The sequence below is a fragment of the Schistocerca nitens genome, chromosome 1, assembly GCF_023898315.1.
Source record: "Schistocerca nitens isolate TAMUIC-IGC-003100 chromosome 1, iqSchNite1.1, whole genome shotgun sequence".
Taxonomy (NCBI): Eukaryota; Metazoa; Arthropoda; class Insecta; order Orthoptera; family Acrididae; genus Schistocerca; species Schistocerca nitens.
Window position 1 is genome coordinate 1,132,800,671 of NC_064614.1, and position 19,579 is coordinate 1,132,820,249.

The window sequence follows — 19,579 nt, forward strand, 5'->3', positions numbered from 1 at the left end:
TGTCGTATATCCTGGTAAAAAGAGATCTACGGATGAATAAAGCTACTACTACCATTACTACAGTATACCGCTACTCTTAATTTATTAATCGCGCTGTGCCGCGGTGAACCTCCCCATCGCACCCCCCCCCCCCTCCCCCTCAGATTTAGTTATAAGTTGGCACAGTGGATAGGCCTTATGTACCCATATTTCTTTCGATTGTTGAAAAAAATGTCTGTGTCGCACGATGTGCGAATCACAGAACACCAAAATATCCACATATCTCTTTATGTTATTTACTAAGATGTTCCATGCAAATTGATAAATTATTGCAGCGCTGTACCGTTTTCTGACGTATGACTTAAAAAAGTACATAATAAGGACAAAGGCATAGATCTGATGGTATCAGTATCAAATATATTAAAGAAACGTTGCCGGTTTTAAATGTTCGCGGTGTTGTGGACAAAGATTTCCCATTAAGGTCGCAGAAGATACAAAGTTTCACGCAGTGCGGTGCGCAAAGTTTAGTAACACAATATGTACTGCATTAGTAGCACAATGGAAACATGCAGTACTAGAAGTAATCGATATTAAGCATGCGTCATTGAGGAGTGACATTTTGTGAGCTAAATTTGAAACTGAGAAAAATAGCAGACACGATTGTGAATTCGTATTTCTGAAGCGCCTCCACAAAATCTCGTAATAAACGAGACACAGTATATCTCAAAGATGGCTGCATGTCTTATCATGACTTGAATCTGGAAAATGTATTTACTTTTCAGTCATACACGTATCATGTTGAAAGTGGATGGGTGGTTGCTATCGCAAGATGAAATATTTTTGCGGCTAGTCTAACAAGTGCGATGGCGGACGAGGATGCCGAACGACATGCCTTAGATGTTTGCCAGTCAATGATTGACATTTCTGCTAATCGCTTAGAAGGATTGAGAACACAATGTGCAACGAGTGCAGAACTTACACAGCAAGAAATCAGAACGTTAGAGGTGAGCTCACAGTGATCTGTTGTTTTTTTGCTATGAAAATGCATGTCTGTCGCAAATAAGCTAGAAAATTACGTTCAAAGTTAGTAGGCCGTTGCTTTCCTTAATTTGTGTTTTCTCTCCATACACTCGAAAATATTTCATTTTTTGTCATTCATAGGGAAAACTGATAAAGCTCTTTTCAAAACAACTGGTTACGAAAGCAAAACTTGGAGATTCACTCCCACCTGAGATAAGACATCTGCCATCTCTAAGACAGTGGTTATTGGTTGTAGGTCTCAGCCCTGAATCCATAAAGGTATGTTCACAAGCTCAATGGTATATAAGTGTATGTTTATTGACTCAGTATTGTTTTGATTAATGGTAAGTGTGTATATTTGTGTTCTCGCAAAAAGTTTTGTGCCACCAACTCATATCTGTTTTCATGTTCCCATTTTTGCATTTCCGCATTACAACATAAGACTTTTAATGCATGCCAGCAACGTTATTCCTACACAATTAACACCATAAAATGTTTGATCTTACATAGATTGCCAGCATTAGCACGTCTGTGCTGGTAGTATATAAACTGCTTATGTAGGCATACCGTATATTTTTGTAACCAACCTAGTGGGCTTTATGACTGGAAACCATTGGTTTTGATATGGGGAGGCAGATTTTTGTTTTAGCTGTCATCCATCTTAGTGAGTTGATACAGGATTAATTACTACTGTGTTGTTTTGGTTGTAGTGTAAACTTACATATGTGCAGAAAGGTTTCTGTTAGTGTTATGTAATCACAAGTCATCTAAATATTGCTCAGACAGTCGATAGCAACATCACATTGACTGAATCATTCATTACTGCTTCATCAACTCTACCAAATTCTCAACTTTCAGTCTAGATGGGGCTACACTACATGTCAGTGTGTAACACACATCTAAGATTTGGTTGTTGTGTTTGCCATCTCGTGACCAGATTGGCAGTTTCCTACCTGTCCTAGAACTTGATCTTTCATCACAACTTATATTTGATAAAATAATGTAGATGCAAAATAAATGCTGGCAGTTTTCGTGCCCTGAATGTTTAGGCACATACAGTATTGCACACCCTATCATCCTTGGGTTACAGAATGAATCTCCCATCTGGTATCAAAAGGTTCAGTTGACCCACCACATCTGGATAAAAGCTGTCACGTAGTGGTTAAGTGACAACCTAATTAATAATTACAAATTCACTGGAGTGACTTCATTATTCAAGTGTGCTATGAAATGCTGTGATACAGCAGATGAATAATGATTTGCTGGTTTGGTATAAAATGCTATGATATGGCAGATGATGAATGATTTGCTTATGCTTTTAGATGTAACTTATATCCTCCTGAGTTACTTTTTGATGTCTACCTGTCATATTCTGTAACTGAAGTTTTGGATCTATTTTTCATACTCGTGAGTATGTAGAAAGAACTCTACATGTTAAATGTCATGCATTTTCACAACATACTTCAGGATTAGAGTTTCGACGACATAAATCGCAAAAAAAATAATGGGTTAAGTGATGCCACTTTTTGTGGTTGAAAGGAAGTATTGGTGTAGAGAGGTAAACATATACCAAATTATTGATTTAACAGCTTGTGCTCTTTATAATACCGATAGAATCTGTATTACTATGTAATCAATGTTTGGGATGCAATTCTTTAAATTACAAGGAGGCAGAATGAATGGCCAGTGCTTACATTCATTAGGCTAATTCCAATTACTGCTAATTGTAACAATAAAAATAATGTTGGTTAGTTGGGAAGATTGAAGCGAGGGCCAGGTTACTCAGACCCAAGCTTGAGAGGAAGCCACTTGTGAAGACTGGAGGAGGAGACAAGCTTGAAGGTGAAGATATTAGAGAGAAAAGCTGATACAGTTAATGGGATACAGTAATTGTTTTGCTTTGGAAAGTAAAGCGACAGTACTGTTTTGTCCTCCCCCACCCCCCAGCCTCTTCTCCTCTCCATTATAGTTTAAAGATTTGTGGATGTGTTCACATTTAGTAAATTGGATAAATAGAATTTCTATGAAATGTACAAAGAGAGGAGGTGTAGTGGACTAAGGTGTAATAATGGCCTTCGTCCTCCTCTTTTCCTCCAATCCTCCCCCCCCCCCCCCGCCCCCAAATCTTGGTTGTGGTCTTGTGGTCTTTAGCGTATTTCTAAGTTAGGTTGAAATGTGCCAGTTTTGTTGGTAGTTGGTAGTACTGGAGCCACTGAGTATACCCAGTAGTTCAAATTCCTGCCTCACTTTCCAGGTTTAGCTTTCTGTTGTTTCCCTGTAATTAAGGCAAATGATGGGATAGGCCTTCTTACATCGGAGTTTGTGTCCATCTTTAATGACCTTGTTGTCAAAGGAGTATTAAACCGCAGTCTTCATTTCTTTGTTCTTATGATTTAGGATGCATGATTTTCTTAAGAGTCTCATGTCTTGCAATGATTCAGGGAAATATATTATCATACCCTAAAACTACTATTCTGCTTGACCGCTCTGCTTGCCAGTGTGCTGTTGACATGTTTAAGTGCAACTTTCGAGTTTTCCTTGGGCACTGTTCACAGATTAACTCAGATCTCCTTGCTATCCCTTGAGTGCTAATCCATAGTGTAGTTGAGCTACCTCTTAAATGCCTGTGTGCTGTTGATGAGTTTGTCTGCAGTGGATTTGCCAACCAGTTTCTCACTGCTGAGTTGAGTTGTGTTAAGGTACTTTGTCAGTTGTGATCTCATTTTGCTGTTTTTCACTTTCCTTTATGTGTTCTGTTCATCATGAGTGGCATCACATTGTTTTTCTTATCAGCTATTTTATGGGTGGTTTGGTATCTACATACATATTCTGCAAGACACTGTATGGTGCGTGGTGGAGAGTACCCTGTACCATTTCTTTTCATTTCCTTTCCAGTTCCGCTTGCAAATAGAATGAGGGAAAAAAGGCAGCCTGTATGCCTCCATATGAGCCATAATTTTTCTTATTTTCATGATCCTTATGCAAAATGCATGTTGGAAGGGATTTCCATTTGAGTTCCCAAAGGATCTCTGTAATACTCGCATGTTGTTCAGATTTACCATTAACGAATCTAGCAGCCTGACTTGGAACTGTTTTGAAGGCTTTCTTTAATCCGACCTGTTGCAGATCCCAAACACTTGGGCAGTGCTCAAAATTGGTCGCACTAGGCTCCTATACATAGTTTCCTTTACAGATGAACTACATTTTCCGAAAATCCTTCCAATAAACTAAAGTGGACCATACTCCTTTCCTACTACCATTCTTTAATACTCATTCCACCTCATATTTCTAAGCAACATTACACCTACAGATTTGATCTATGTGACTGTGTCATGAAGCACACTAATTATGCTGCAGTCGAAAATTATGGGAGTATTTTACCTAGTTAAGTACATTAACTTAAATTTCTCCTTATTTAGAGGTTAATGCCATTCATCACACCAACTGGAACTTTTGTCACAGTAATTAATGGAAGTACTCGTGAACAGCAACAGTGAGGGTGACTTGTTTGATGTCAATGTAATAATAACTCCTCCACAAATTCTGAAAGCAACTGTCTTAAGCCACCTATTCCAGCATATGTAACCGTACAGTCTTGTGTTTTAACAAGAGAAGAAATTGGTAGATCATCCAAATCTAAAGAATTCAGAAGTGATACTGAAACACCAAGAAAGAAAGCACATTTAGTGTCAGATTTGATTGGAAAATGGTTTTCTTTCACTTAAACACACAATTGATGATTTGTCTTCGGGACAAGTGTCAACTAGGCAATGTACGAAGCAGCCTGCCACTCTTCATGTTATTTTTGACAGAAAACACTGTGCTGACAAATACCGAATGGAGGTTTTGAAGTGCTGTGATGTGTATTATGTTAGTGCATTACATGAAAGTAAAAATACAACAAACACTATTTCAGAGAAACAAAAACAATAAATGGAAATCTATTGTCATTGAACTATTCAAAAGTGATATTGAAATGTTCATACAACATGATTTCCAGTGCTTTGAAGATCTGATTTTCAATTTTACATACAGCATTTCCATAAACTGTTCAGGCCCCCTACACAGCTTGTCCTTTGTGGCTGTCCATGGATAAATTGGTGTACCAGAAAACACACAGGAAAAGATGAAAGGTTTGGATTATGTACACCTGATTTTAGAAATTACATTGCAGTTCTGAAATATTACTAACTGCATTACAGAGAGCTAATTCATGCATTTCTGATTGACAAGAAGGTATTGCAAATTCAGGAAACATATTACCAAGTGAGGGCTGTTCTGTAGATCAGGGTTTCCCTAACTATGTTCCATGATACACTGATGGTCTGCGGGAAGTGAGTAAGTGCACTGTGAAAAATTATTAACAACATGGCATCTTTACTGACATTTTTAGTTATGATTTAAAATTGAAGTAATCATTGAATAAGAAAAAATTTTATTAGCCCTCAAAACAAAGTGTTTCATCAAAATACCAGGATTCTCAAAGTGCTCTCTGAGGAAAAAAAATGGGAACCCCTGCTTTAGATATACTGTATGTGGCGCAGTCTGTCATGGACCTCCAGCGATTCAGCACTCGATTAGTTTAGTGAAAGATAAGTCTTGAAGCTACCAAAGAAGGCTCATGGTACAATAAAAGAGATTCAAAAGTTTATAGTGTGGTTCACAATGAACACCAATACATGAAAATGTATACCATCAACAGATTTTGTTCACCACACGAAGTGACAAGATCTCTCTTGACTGTGAAGGTACCATAATGAAAAACTGTATTATTGATGACGTCCAACCTTCACACGCAACAAAATAGTACAATCTACACAGCAACAGAAAATAGCTGTGAAGGAACACTGAAACACTGACTTGTATTGAAAGCAACACATGAGTATTGGAATGGGTTACCAAAAACGTGTGAGGAACTACTGAAGGAAAAGTAATCTTTAAATCCCTACACATTTGTAACAGCTGTTAATTCGCAGGCAGTCCTAAGTCAGAAACTTAATTTTTTCACCTATAATAATGTTTCAGGGGCGAATCTTTGAGCAGCAAGAGAGAACAATGCAAAAAGCACTCTAGAAATATTCAGCACAGGGTGAGGTAGGCCGCTCAGGTAGCCCCAGCACAGTAGTAGTCAAGGTGTAGGCTACTTAGCACAGCTAGATGCATTAGGCGATAATCATACAGTGCACAGCTCAGCATGTATCAAGCCTGTCTGCAGCAGCCAAAAAGTTGAAGGTATGTTTTCCAGTGGGAAAGGTGGCAACAGTTCTTGCTGTGCATGCAAGCAGGATGTATCTTGAGGTTTGGATGTCTGGAACTTTGTCATTTGGTGTCACAAGAAAGATATCAAACGGGTAGATTTGAAATCTTTCTAACATAAAACGTAGTGGGAAAAGTAGGTTAGGATTGCAAGTCAAGAGACACACAGTGAGATAAGATGGAATGAAACTTCAAAACAAAATGTGAAACGCAAAAGTTTAAAAAATAAATTAAAAAAACTGAAAAATCGCATTAATACAAGAAACAGTTCACATGAAACATGAAAAAGATAGTGTAAAATTGTGGAAATGCACTGGATGAGGAATGGAATTAATGAAAGAAACAACAGAAGCCAAAAGTAAGTTTGAGAGGGAATGCAAGAGGAAGACAAAACAGACTATGGTTAACACTGGAAAAAGGTTAAGCTACATGTAGAGGGATAAAAGATTTCAGTAATAAACAGGGAGGAGACAAAAACATAAGCAGTTAGCAACATGCGCAGGTCTAAGCTTATGTTGGGAATTGAAGCAGTGTCATTAGTATCTTAGTGATGATGCGAGCTGCTTCATTTGTCGTATGACATGATATATTTCACTGTTGTTAAGCAGTGAACATCTCAGAAGAATTGCTTGTGTTTATTACACTACTAACAGGCAAATCTGGCATTCCTCAGGTATTCATTTTGCCAGTTTCCTATTAGAAACAATACAAAAAAACTGTTTTTGTAGTGTAATATCCCAGACAGTTTCTGTACACTGGGTGCAGCTGCTTTGTATGTCTACAATGTGATTTTATAAACATTTCATTGCCAATGCCTCTTCATAGCTCTATAGACGATTGTTTTCACCTACAACTGTTTGAAAGGTGTCAAAAGGGCTACCAGGTGTCAAGAATTTCCTTAAGTTGATTCGATTACAGAAATGTCTCTCTAGTAAATAATAAACGTTTTAAGACTTTATGCACAATGTAGTAGTTTTTCACCCATCTAATTGTTTATGATGTCGTGTCTCCTGAACTATGATAGATTGGTGGTTCTTACCCTAACAGTGATTTTTGAACAACAGTAAGGGATATATGTACAAGTTTGGTGGAATTTGGTCCAGAGGCTTAGGACGAGATGTGCAAAACAAACACACACACTCCATTTTTGTAATATGTATGGATTTGTAGAGTTGTTGTTTTTTAAAAGCAAATAAATATTACCCTGCAAGAGGAGTGGTTCTCTATTTGTTTTGGCATGGCTTATGACTTCGGAAAGCGCTGTTTGTGTGTTAAGTTTGTAGTGGTAATGCGAATGGAAGACAGCGAAATTGGTGAAGTGACTTTAGAGGGAAGTCACAAGAGAAAAGGCAAAGCTTTTCCAGATACCCAGTGTGTGACCATTTCATGTGAGGTCATTACTGTTAAGTGCTAATTGTTACTTTGTTGTTTATTACCCTTGTCTTGACATAAGATTTATAGTACATCGTTTCTTCATGTATGATGTTATTTTGTAAGCCTACTTGCATAGGCTTTTGACATGTCAAGGTGCTAATGTAATGATACATAAAAGTATTTTCACAATACTAATGACATTAAGTAGAATTAGTTGGTTTTGGCAACACATTAAATGAAGTACTTCGGTTACATAAATTTTAAATTTATGCAGTGCTTTTATGATGATTGAATTGTCTTGGCAGGCTGTTTGCGAGAAAGTGATATCCTTAGAAGCATTAAGAGAGAGATCAGAAAGGGAGATAAGGATGTTGGTTCTTGACAGAAATGTGTGCAATTTGTCATATGAAGAGAGGACTGCAAGGGAGGAAGAAGTCAGAAGGCTCAATCGTGCTCTGCAGAACCTTAGAAAATACACTGGTATGTATAAATACCCATTATAACACGTTCAGCACCTTACAAAGATACATTCTTGGCCTAAAAGGACAAGAACAGATTTTAAAGGAATTAGCTACTGTTTTTTGCTCTCTCTCTCTCTCTCTCTCTCTTTGTGTGTTTGTGTGTGTGTACATTTGTTTACTCTCATTTATACTAATTAGAGCCCATTTGATTCACATTTTAATGTCAGCTAGTTTCTTGCAAGTTGCATGTTCGAAGCTGTCATCATTTGATAAAAGCTTGCAATTTTATGAAGGCTTTGTGTCAAAACATGTAATGTAATTGCCTTTGAGTAAGTTAAAGGTGTGATCTATAAAGAAGCTGGAATTAAGAATACAAAAACAATAGTGGAATTGTGTCTAATTTTGTAGCCATTATTGTTTAATGTCAATCATGGTACTAGTTCTCATATTGCTCAGTTCTGCTTGTACATATTGTTTCTGTTCTTTGATCAGATTATTGCCTTTCTACTGACTAATTTTTACTTAGAGTTTTTTGTATGTACCTATAAATATTTACATGTTTTTTAATGCAGAGGCGCTAATGTGTGGCAAAGGAGTGGTGGGAGAAGAGATGACCTTGTACTGGGATTCATGGGACAGGCACCAGGTACTGAAAGGCAGCAGTAACTCATCACCAAGACCTCCCAGAACCAGAGCATCACGTTCTTCAGTTCCTTCTGAGGATTTCTTGCAACAGAGTGGGTCAGGTGGTAGCAGTACACTCACTGGTTCAGGATCTGTGTCATCGCTGCCTCGCTATACACCACCCAACACTCCGCCTATAAGCAAGAGTCGCTGTGAGTAACAATAACATCTGTCGTTTAATCTTGGATTATATAGTTTTTGTATGTTTTAGGTATTTAATTTTCAAAGTACTATAGACATTGGCTGTATAATGGCTCACCTGAAAAGAAAAATGATTACCAGTAGAATAAATAGTAAGATGACTTGCCTAACTCAGAGCTTCTGCCACAAGATGTTGGTTGCTAAGCACCATACACTAGAAAACACATTTACCAATCATAACAAATGTACAGAATGAAATGTAAAATGTTTGCCTTTAATGAGCTTAACTTATTATGCATGCAGTTGTCAGCTAGCATTAATAGTTTCTGGACCAATTTTGATATTTTTTTAGAATATTAGCACAGTTTTGATTCATATCTTGCAGGTTAAAAACTGGCATTTCATGTAATGAACACTCAGTGTAGGAAAGTTATGCCTTACAGGGACCGATGACCTCAACAGTTTGGTCCTATAAGAACTTACCACAAAAAGTTATCACTTACATTGTGGATCTACATGCTATTATATTTTAAAAGTCAATTTTCGTGGGTCAAATGTCCAAACATTCATAAAATATCACCTGATCAGCTATTGAAAAAGCTTTTTCATGCGACAGCGCTTTAGACGTGGATAAGCATAGTGTGGACGATAAATAGTTTAGACAAGAAGAGAATGGAAACTTTCAAAATGTGGTGCTACAGAAGAATGCTGAAGATTAGATGGGTAGATCTCATAACTAATGAGGAGGTACTGAATAGAACTGAGGAGAAAAGAAATTTGTGGCACAACTTGACTAGAAGAAGGGATCGGTTGGTAGGACATATTCTGAGGCATCAAGGGATCACCAATTTAGTATTGGAAGGCAGCGTGGAGGGTAAAAATCGTGGAGGGAGACCAAGAGATGAATACATGAAACAGATTCAGAAGGATGTTGGTTGCTGTAGGTACTGGGAGATGAAGCAGCTTGCACAGGATAGAGTGGCATGGAGAGCATCAAACCAGTCTCTGGACTGAAGACGACGACAACAACAACAACAGGCTCATTGCATATGCATTCTGATTTATATGTGAGCCATTTGTTTCTAGAAGCAGAGCCAGGATCTGTAATAGATGTAAGTTATCAGAGTTTAATGTCAAATGAAGTTTCACTTAATGAGCACAAAAGATTGGAAAATCTGATAAATCCTCTTGCTTGAGGAACTGAATAAAATAAACATTCCTTTGCTGGGTTGTTTGTAAAAGCTCTTTGGCCTATTATTTTCTGAGTTTGATTCAACATTTGTGGGAATATTTTGAGTATATGACGTAGTTTGTAAGCTACTTCTAGAGAAATTTTTTTGCTTGGAGACTGGCCTTGGTTATTATCAACAAATCTTTTTTGATAATATACTCTGAAAGAAAAAGGTGTCTTAGCAACAGAATTGCTCTCATTTTAAAAATTTCCTTGTTTTTAGGGTTTCTAAAGAAATGTTAAACTGTGAAATGTTGCTGGATTATGAGGATAGTGCAAACATTGTTCTGCAGCAACATTTTGATGATTTTCCTACTTATCCCCTTTGCCTTGAGATGAGTTGGAAACTTATTGAAACGAGACATGGGGTGTTTTGCTGTTTGCATTTTGGGCACATTTTCCTGCTGTACGGAGGGCCCTCTACATGGTGAATGTGGGCACCCACACCACGAGGCTCGTCAGAAATATGATCTCCTTCACCCTTTGTCGATGATGTATGACTTTGCCTCTGTTATGTCCTTTACCACTGTCCCCTCCTCCTTAACTCATCCCTGCCCCCTCTCTTCTCTCACTCCCTTGTGGTCCCCACACCCTCCCCTCCGGATGCCACTCCCATTCTCCAACCGAAAAAGTGAAAAGTGTCCCCCTTCTTCAGCAGCACCCACTGGTGGTGGGATTCCCTCCCAGAGACATCGCCCCCCCCCCCACTCCCCTCTTCCTCCCGGCGTCTCCCAGAATGGAGGCGTGCTGCCGCAACTCGGCCACGGGGAACACAGTCCATGCTCCTCAAGGATGCCTGCTCTCTTTCAGTTCTGTGTGTGTGTGTGGGGGGGGCTGCACTCCTTGACCTGTGAAAGAAAAGAAGAAATGTAAGTTCCAGGACAAAGCTCCTCCGGTGCCCCCAGAGGTGGCATCTCTCCTCTGCAACCTGAGTCTGACCTCTTATTTATGGGTGTCACTCCGTCCTCAGTTATGGTGGATGTTGACTTAGCAGCACGATTGGCTCCAGCTTATTTGGATCCCCACTCCATGCTTATTCAATAGAACTGTAAAGTATGCTACTGTCACTTACCAGACCTGCAGTCCCATATTACCTTTTACTTGTCCAGCTTGTCGTTCTCCAAGAATCTCAACTTACTGATGGTCACTCTCTAACTCTTCGATGGTTCTGTGCTTTGTGTCTGAACCATGTGGGTCCTTTAGGGGCTTCCAGTGACGTTTGCATGCTGGTACTTATGGACATTGTTAGTACATGGAACCCCCTTCGTACCACATTGGAAGCAGTTGCCAACTAGGTCCACTTTGACTTTGCGGTCATGGTTTGCAGTCTCTACCTCCTGCCTTACAGGCTACCTACACCTGCTGCTCTGACTCACTCTGTCAGCAACTCTCCCATCCATTCCTCCTCCTTGGGTATTTTAATGCCTATCACCATTTATGGGGCAGTGTTTTTCTCATTGACACAATTTTTTGTGGACCACAACCTGTGCTTTCTTAAGGGGGTAGGACGTCAAACGGGCCAACTTCGAGACGGAGAGGCACCACAGGACATTTTAATTTGCACTGTCCATACTTTTACAAATACATTCATAAAACTTTGTCAGCATGACCCGGAAGGATTCAGGATTCAAACTCATAGCAGTGGAAGTTCAAAAACACGAAAAAATAATATTTTTTAAATGTGAAATTTCATGATTTTTTTCACTTACTGTTGGCTGCATTAGTTGCTATAGGTACACTTTTCTTCATAAGTAAGAGAGATTGTTCGATTAATTTTGCACAGCTTACAAACCATACTTACAGGTGTATGAAACTGTAGAATTTATTTAATCTATGGAAAAATGAATGGGCTGTTATGCTTTAAACTTCGTGTTTAGAGAAAACTCGAATTTTATAGTTAATTATCTCAATTTTTACCACAGTTTTAAACAGATTTGGGAAATTCTAGAGTTTCGTACACCTGTAAGTATGGATTGCGGCCAAACACACCTTACTCTAGCAAACCTGGCCAGCATCACCTCAAAGGCAGCTGGCTTCCGCCACAGTGAAGGGCCCCTGCACAGGGGGCCCCTGCGATGCTGATATCAGGCCAAGCAGCAGCCAACGGCCTGTGAGTAGCCTGTGGCCTTGATGTCACGGCATTCTCCTACTGTTGCTGTGATGGTGTTCCATTGTGGAATGCTGCACCCAGCGACTCTGACTCTTCATGTGTCCACTGCAGTGGTGGGCAGTACATGATTGGCTCGACCTGTTCGCAAACTCGTGGCTGCAGCTGGCTGTGCTCAGTTGTCTCAGGGTCTAGCGTGGACCTGCTGCTCTGGTGGAGGTGCTGCTGGAGTCGGGATGAATCTACCTCAAAATTCACACCTATTTGTACAGCTCTGAGGTGCATTTGTTGCACTATTACCCGACTCCCAGTCACATAACTCACAACATGGGCATTGACCTGTCACGATGACACCATCTCGCCTACTCTGGCTTTTACTACTGTGTGGTGCAAATTTCAGCAAGCGTGGCTGGTCTGTCCTGCAAACATTTTGTGTATGTGTTATTCTAACTAACATGCCGCCTAATTATGCGTACCAGCATGCTGTTGCTCCTGCAATAGCCGTGATGGGTCGCGATGACTTCACTACAGGTTCCTGCAAGTTGCACTAAAAACTAGGTATCGAAAGGAAATACATTACCTCATTCCACGGGGAACCCTGGCCGTTCAAGTCTTGGTCAGAATCGGTCTTCTACCGTGACTATTTCCAACTTTGATCTGTAATATAAGTGCAAACTTGACCGGCAATTTTAAACACTTTACACTTATGACATTAAATTTTATGGCTGTTTCCCATCCTCCTTCAACTCTATAAGTTCATTCTCCATCACTCGCTCAGAGAATCCAGTCCACAGAAACTGGACCACCTGTGAATTGATTTTCTAAATGGCTTGTCATCCCAGATAAAAGCTGAGCAGAGCAGACTGTCACTATTGCACTGGTAATTGACACTCAGGGTCATGGTTACCCAGCATCGACCATCCTAATAACAGTTCAACCTTTTGCATTAGTTACTCTGCAGTGGTTCACTCTCCTATGTGGCTATCATTTGACTTAGTTAATGAACTGGGTTTGGTTCCCATTTATCATTCAAGAAGGTGGGGTATTGTTTAGCCAACATCTCTTAAGGGAACGTCCGGCCATTACAGCTGTGGATGTGTGTTGTTGAAAGAGTAGCTCCCATCATTACAGCTGATAAATGAAACATTGGCCTAATATCACACGTGGTTCCATTAACAACCCACTGCCTCTTAACTTTAGAGCTTATCTTGTTCGTACCAGCTTACCATGCTATTATGTCCTCATACACAGAGTACACGCAATGTAGACCCACTTGCTGGAAGTACGGCTGTAGTTCCATCAGCTCCTTTTGGCATGAGTGACCCATTGCCTTGCACCCTGAACAAATACATGGCACAGGTGCTTCCTCCTGTCTGGTTGTAGTGAATGGGACAAATAGTGACCATCCTGCTTTGGCATTGCTGGCAGATCGCCATACCAGCCTCTTTTACTTGCACAAACTTCCCCACTATTTCTAGCCTTACTGCATAGGTGTGCACTATGTTACACTTAAACAATGTCTACTTCCTAGGCACTGGTATCTTCACTGACACATACAACCTTGCAATACCGTTTTTCACATCCACGGTTGCTCATGGCAGTAGAAAGGCAGGTTCTGGCTGCTGGGCTCTTCTACCACCTGTAGCTCGGACAGTAAATCTCTCTACACCTTGTTCGGGTGATAAGACTAGACTCAATTGCCCGTAAAGTACCTGATGAACAGCTTCCAACAAGTTCGCCATGACCTCTCTTGATTCCCACATACAACTGCAACAGTCTCGTCAGTGTTATTCTTGCATCTAATACTTGTATCAATGCTTTCACCGCCTCTAAATCCTGGTTTAGCGTGCTAGCTGATGCTCTGGTGCAATCCATTATCTCTCTAGTTAGTTAACTGTTGAAATGTGTGTCGTTCAACATGCCTCTCCACACACAATCCTTGTGGACTGCTTTATACAGTCGCCCTCTTCCCTAGTGCCATTTCTCTTGTGACTTACGCTGTCCTATTCAGCTTGCTAATGTTGTTTTCATACTCTGTCCCAAATATTGTCTTTAGCATTGTCTTCAGGATTGTCCTACAGGATCTGTCTGTCCCCAGTTTACCCTTCGTGACTCATGTGGCACTACTTTTATCCTGTTCCTATCCTACTACTTCCTGCATCTGCTCTATCACTCACACTTATGCTGCGGGCAACTTCTTGTGTTCTGACGCCTCCCTGAGTGCAATCTTCTTTATCTAGTTCAACAGTTTCCACACAGCAAATACCAACTTAAGTATCATTTGACTGGGTAAACCACACCTCTCTGTCCAGGTGATCATTTTGCAGCACACATCCCCTGCCCCCCCTCCCCCCCCCCCCACCACACACACTTTCCCTCCCAGGCAGAGCAGTACAGTGCTGTCAAAACTAGCATTCTTCTTTCCTTAGCTTCTCCGAGTGGCAACATAAGGACAGGAACCATCATCAACACCCCCCCCCCCTCCCTCCACTGCCTCCCCCCTCTGGAGCCAGCTGACTCTGAACAGCACTTTTCACCAAATAAAGATAATCCTTACCCTAACATACACATATGATCCTACCCAAAATTACTTTAATAATCTACACAACACACTAAATAAAATAACCAAAATCACAAGAATCTTCCTCCCCGTCCGGGTCCGGAGGTTAGAATAGGCCTAAGGTATTCCTGTCTGTCGTAAGATGCGACTAAAAGGAGTCTTACATGTTTTGGCCCTATAAGTTCTGGTCCCATTTTATGGTTTGACCTGCTACTTTCCAGATTCTACAAAAGTGTGGGCCATATGAGGAAGGACGCCTTATGTAGTGCACGAGTTATCCATAGTGCTCTTAGATTTGACCTGCTGGACCTCTTGTCGCACAGCTTTGCATCTCCACCTGCAATTCAACTATTTGGGCAAGGAAACTTTCTGTGGCATGTCATCTTCTTCCATTGTCTCCTGTCCTCTTTCACCTCAATGACAATATTGGATTTCTCTGTGCTCATATCCAGCACAGTAGCCAGTCCGTTGTGGTGGGGCCGTCATGTACCCATTTGGTGGTGGCCCCCTGACAACACTGCTGATCCCTGACCTGTAAACTTCCCACATATGCCAAGGACTCCTGGCAACGGCCATCATGCCAGGTGGCCTTTGCTGTGGCTGGTTGGGGCCCGTGGGGAGAGCACCTGATCGGAGTGGATGGCATCAGGGTGGATGACCTGCAATGAAGCGGACTGTCATCTTTAGCTGGGGACCGAGCGGCCCCAGCAGTCTCTAAGAAAGGAAAGGTTGATTTCATGACCCTAAATCATTCCCCTCTCTAGCAACACCTTGGGAGGACCGTAGGGCCTCACAGCAACAGGATTCATATTCGCCACGTTACTTAGTGTGCAGCAGAACTGATGGGTACTCCTTTCTGGAAAAAAAGCTTCTGCTTTTTGTTGATCACCTGAAGGCTAAGTCAGTTGTTTTGTTTGTTCCATTCGTTTTCTTGTAGGTGTGGTTCCTCATTCCTTTTCCCCCTTTTACTTTCCCAAACCTACTTTGAGTGTGGTTTTATCCTGGGCCTTGTTCGCGTCAGGAGAAAGGGACTGATGACCCTGTAGTTCGGTCCCTTTATATCTCAAACAAACCAACCCACCAATCAACTTGTCCCTTTCCAAGTACACGAGCTCGTTGTAAGTAGTGTTCCGAAAATGAGCAGCATAGAGACAGAAGTGATGACACTTTCTGCAGGACCTGACCATCATTTTGCAGGACAGTGCTCAAGCATGTACAGTGCAAGCTGTTACTGATTTGTGTGACTGATGGGGCTGCTAAGTGCTGTACCACCTACTGCACTCACCTGACTTAAGCCCTCCTAAGTTCAACTCTATTTCTAAACTGAAGGAAACACTTCACGGCATTTGCTTCAGAACTGCTACAAATTTGTCGGGCAATAGACCGCGCCGCTCAAACTGTGAACACAACTGGCACTGTTAAGAGTATCCTATAACTTCCACATAGCTGGAAACAGGTTATACGCAATGCTGATGACTACTTTGAGGGTCAGTAAAACTTTGAATCACACATCTATTTTGTATGAGCTGTAAATAAATAGTTGCCACTATTAAAGTTCCAACCCTCACATATGCACTTACCACAAAAGATAAATTCGTGCCCCAACCCATATGGCGGGAATTAACATAATAGCTAAGCATTTTTCCGATCATCCAATGAACCTCCTCTGATCTTTCATTTGAATGAGAATGACATGGACTAGTTCTTAATTTTTTTACTCTCAATAACCAGCACAATTCCTTCATCAGGTTTGGTATGAAGTGTATCCTTGGATCCATAATTATTCTCTCTGGCACTCCAAACTTCAGCAACCATATTTTAACCAATCTTGTGCGACGGTGCCCGCTGGTCAAGCATTGTCACCATCTTAGTGTAACAAGAAAAATAGTCTATTATAGTCAGAACAAAATGCTGGAGTTTAGTTGAATGGCGCTAACAAATCCACCCAAATAAAATGAAACAGTTCAGTTATTTCTGGCAGCCTCTACAATAGTACTTCTTTCCAACTCAAATCTGCGTGCTGTACACAATTTCTGACCTACTGGTTGATATCACTTTTTCTTCCTTTTCACCAATACTTCTCTGTACCGTCAGATTCATTGTTCTTCACCCTCCGTGGTCTGACAAAACATGATCATGTGTTTCCCTCAGCATCTCTTCCCTTAGCTTCATGGGTACAACCACGCCAGGTCCTAATCTCGTCTCCCTATACAGCCATCTCTCACACATGCTAAATTGCTGTTGTGTACTGTACTGCTTACACTCATCGTCATACTGCTTGCCACTAAGTGAGCTGTTGACCTAGTGCTTATATCATCACTACCTTCCTGCTTAGTGTGCCCGCATTTCTGTGTTTCTTCCTGGTGTGTGGATTACTTCCTACTCAAATTATCTGTGTTTTAATCTCCACATTGTCAGCCTACTGGATGGCTCCTTCAAGCCTAGTAACCACTTCAGAGCAGCATAATCTCTCCCTAAATTTGCTCCCATACATGAAACACTGGCAGTATGTCACTCCATGCACCAGGCTAAGAATCTCTCTCACTCTCAGAATGAATAATTCCTCTCAGTTGAATTCAATGGCCTTGTTGCAAAAGTTGTAGGATGTTCTTCTCCATCAATGTCCTGGCTCAAAACACACCTAAGTGCATGTTGTGAGAGCATCTCTTGATGATATAAATTCCTACTAAAAATCTGGGCACACGAACACTGGACTATGCCTTGTCAACTTGACAAATGCTTTCTGACACTCCTCGGACCATAAAAATTTGATATCTTTCCCTAGTAATTGGATAAGAGGTCATGCTCTATGTGCAAACCCTCTCACAAATTTCCTGTAATAATTTGCGAGACCCAGGAAACACTGTTAACTCTTTGCTTAGTCCTGGTATTGGAAAGCACCGCACCGCCTGTATCAGTTTCAGATTAGTCTTCAAGCCATCCTTACTAATTCTATGACCACAGTAATGTACTTCTTCCAACACAAAATGACTTTTTCAGTACTCAGTTTTAAATGAGCTGCCCATAACCTCCTGAATACTTAGTTAGTGCTTGCGTTCCTGAAAATTTCTTGGGAAGGGGGGTGGGGGGGAGAAACAGTTGTTATCCACATGCACCAAACACTGATGAGGTTTGAATCCTTTGAGCACTCTATCCAACAAATACTGAAATAACGCTGGTGCATACTTTAAACCAAACAGCTGTCTTCTATATTGATGATGTCTCCAAGGTACTGAAAGCAGGGACTTCGCTCCATCCTCTGGAGCCACCTCTAATTGAAGGTACCTGCCCCTCAAGACCATAAATAAAAACGCCACTGTCCAAGATTATAAATAGTTTCTCTGAAGTTTGGAATGGGGTAAGTATCTATCATAGGCTTACTGTCCAAATGGTGGTAGCTGTAGCAGTCAGTAGTTCCTCAAACTGTCCACAGACTACTTCGGTTCAGTTAAAATCTCCCCCCAAGAGCTACTATTCTCTTCTATTGTGCTGTCTGCCAACAGTGGATTGATGGTAAACTTTTCCAAAATTGGCTACAGAGACCATGGTATTCAGTATGGCCCTCAGCTCTCTGGCACTTCGTTTGTCATCGGAATTCTTTGTTGCATTGAGAGTGTCACAGGCAACTGTCGTCATAGAAAACACAAGTCTTGAAGTACTGGCAACAGTTCTTCCATCTGTACCTACTCTGTTCCCATCAAATGCTTCACCTCCTCATGCTGTACGGTCTTGGTGGCGTCTTGTGCCCTTTTATAGCCTACGTCTTCTATGCAACAATCTTCATCTTCCAGAATTTCTGGTGTTCCCATCAATATTCCCATCAACAGCTTAACCTCCTTGGTGCCAAAATTTTCCACACTGATGGGTAATACCTTGCCTCTGTCCCTTTCCTGTACACGTACAAGTTTCTTGTACCCAAACAATACCTAGTCTTACTCAACAACACACTACACCCGATACCTCACTATCCTCAAACAGTTCCGCTGTACACAACATGTCAACTGTTAAGTCAGGCTCCACATTCATCCACAGTGACTTCTGGTGCCATTCGACACACAATCACATGATTTAAGTCTCTGTGTCACTGTTCTTGGTTTAACTGGATTGGCTTACACAACAGATGGTCCTAGCAACAGATCAACATTGATGACCGCTTCCCTAGTCGGAATCTCCTGTCATGAAGTTCCACCATGCATCATCAAAGGTCAGTTGCGGCATGATGCTGTTGCAGCAAGACTAAACCTAGGATCATGCTTTAGCCCTCACTTATGTGAGGCACAGCTTCCACACACTGCCTAAACTTGGTTGCCTCTAATTGAAATTTTACAGTTATCGACCACAGAGACCATGTATTATCATCTCCCACCTCACGCAAATTATAATGTAGTGGGCCCCATTGCCTGTTACCCATTAAATCCTTTGAGCCCACTGACACATGCCCTTGTGCCACCTGTTACCCTCACTGACACATTCTGCCTCTGCATTCATACTCACTGCATTTGCTTTTACCGGGAACATCCTTCGGCAGGTCTGGGGGTTCGCTTTTGAGTTTAATGGGTGCTTCTTACCACAGGTCATCCTTACTATTATTCCTATAATACTGCTGCTGATACAAGCCACCTCTGCTGTTATTCCTGCAAAACTGTTGATAATTCATACCACCAACACAACTACTCCATGGCTGGCGGCACTGCCTCTGCACATGCCCTGTTTGCTCACAACTAAAACATCTTATATTTGCTGCTTACATGTTTCTCCGATCTCTT

The 19,579-nt window shown here is 41.1% G+C and overlaps 1 protein-coding gene across 1 annotated transcript in view; it reads left to right on the forward strand.

Moving 5' to 3' along the window:
- Positions 1 to 569: 569 nt before the first annotated feature.
- LOC126199478 (kinase suppressor of Ras 2) overlaps positions 570 to 19,579 on the forward strand; it is a 139,053-nt gene continuing 120,043 nt past the window's right edge. Inside the window, exons 1-4 of the mRNA XM_049936403.1 lie at positions 570 to 983; positions 1,141 to 1,278; positions 7,935 to 8,109; positions 8,663 to 8,926. Of these exons, the coding sequence (XP_049792360.1) occupies positions 843 to 983; positions 1,141 to 1,278; positions 7,935 to 8,109; positions 8,663 to 8,926 (718 nt within the window). The 5' untranslated portion in view covers positions 570 to 842. The remainder of the gene's footprint in view (positions 984 to 1,140; positions 1,279 to 7,934; positions 8,110 to 8,662; positions 8,927 to 19,579) is intronic.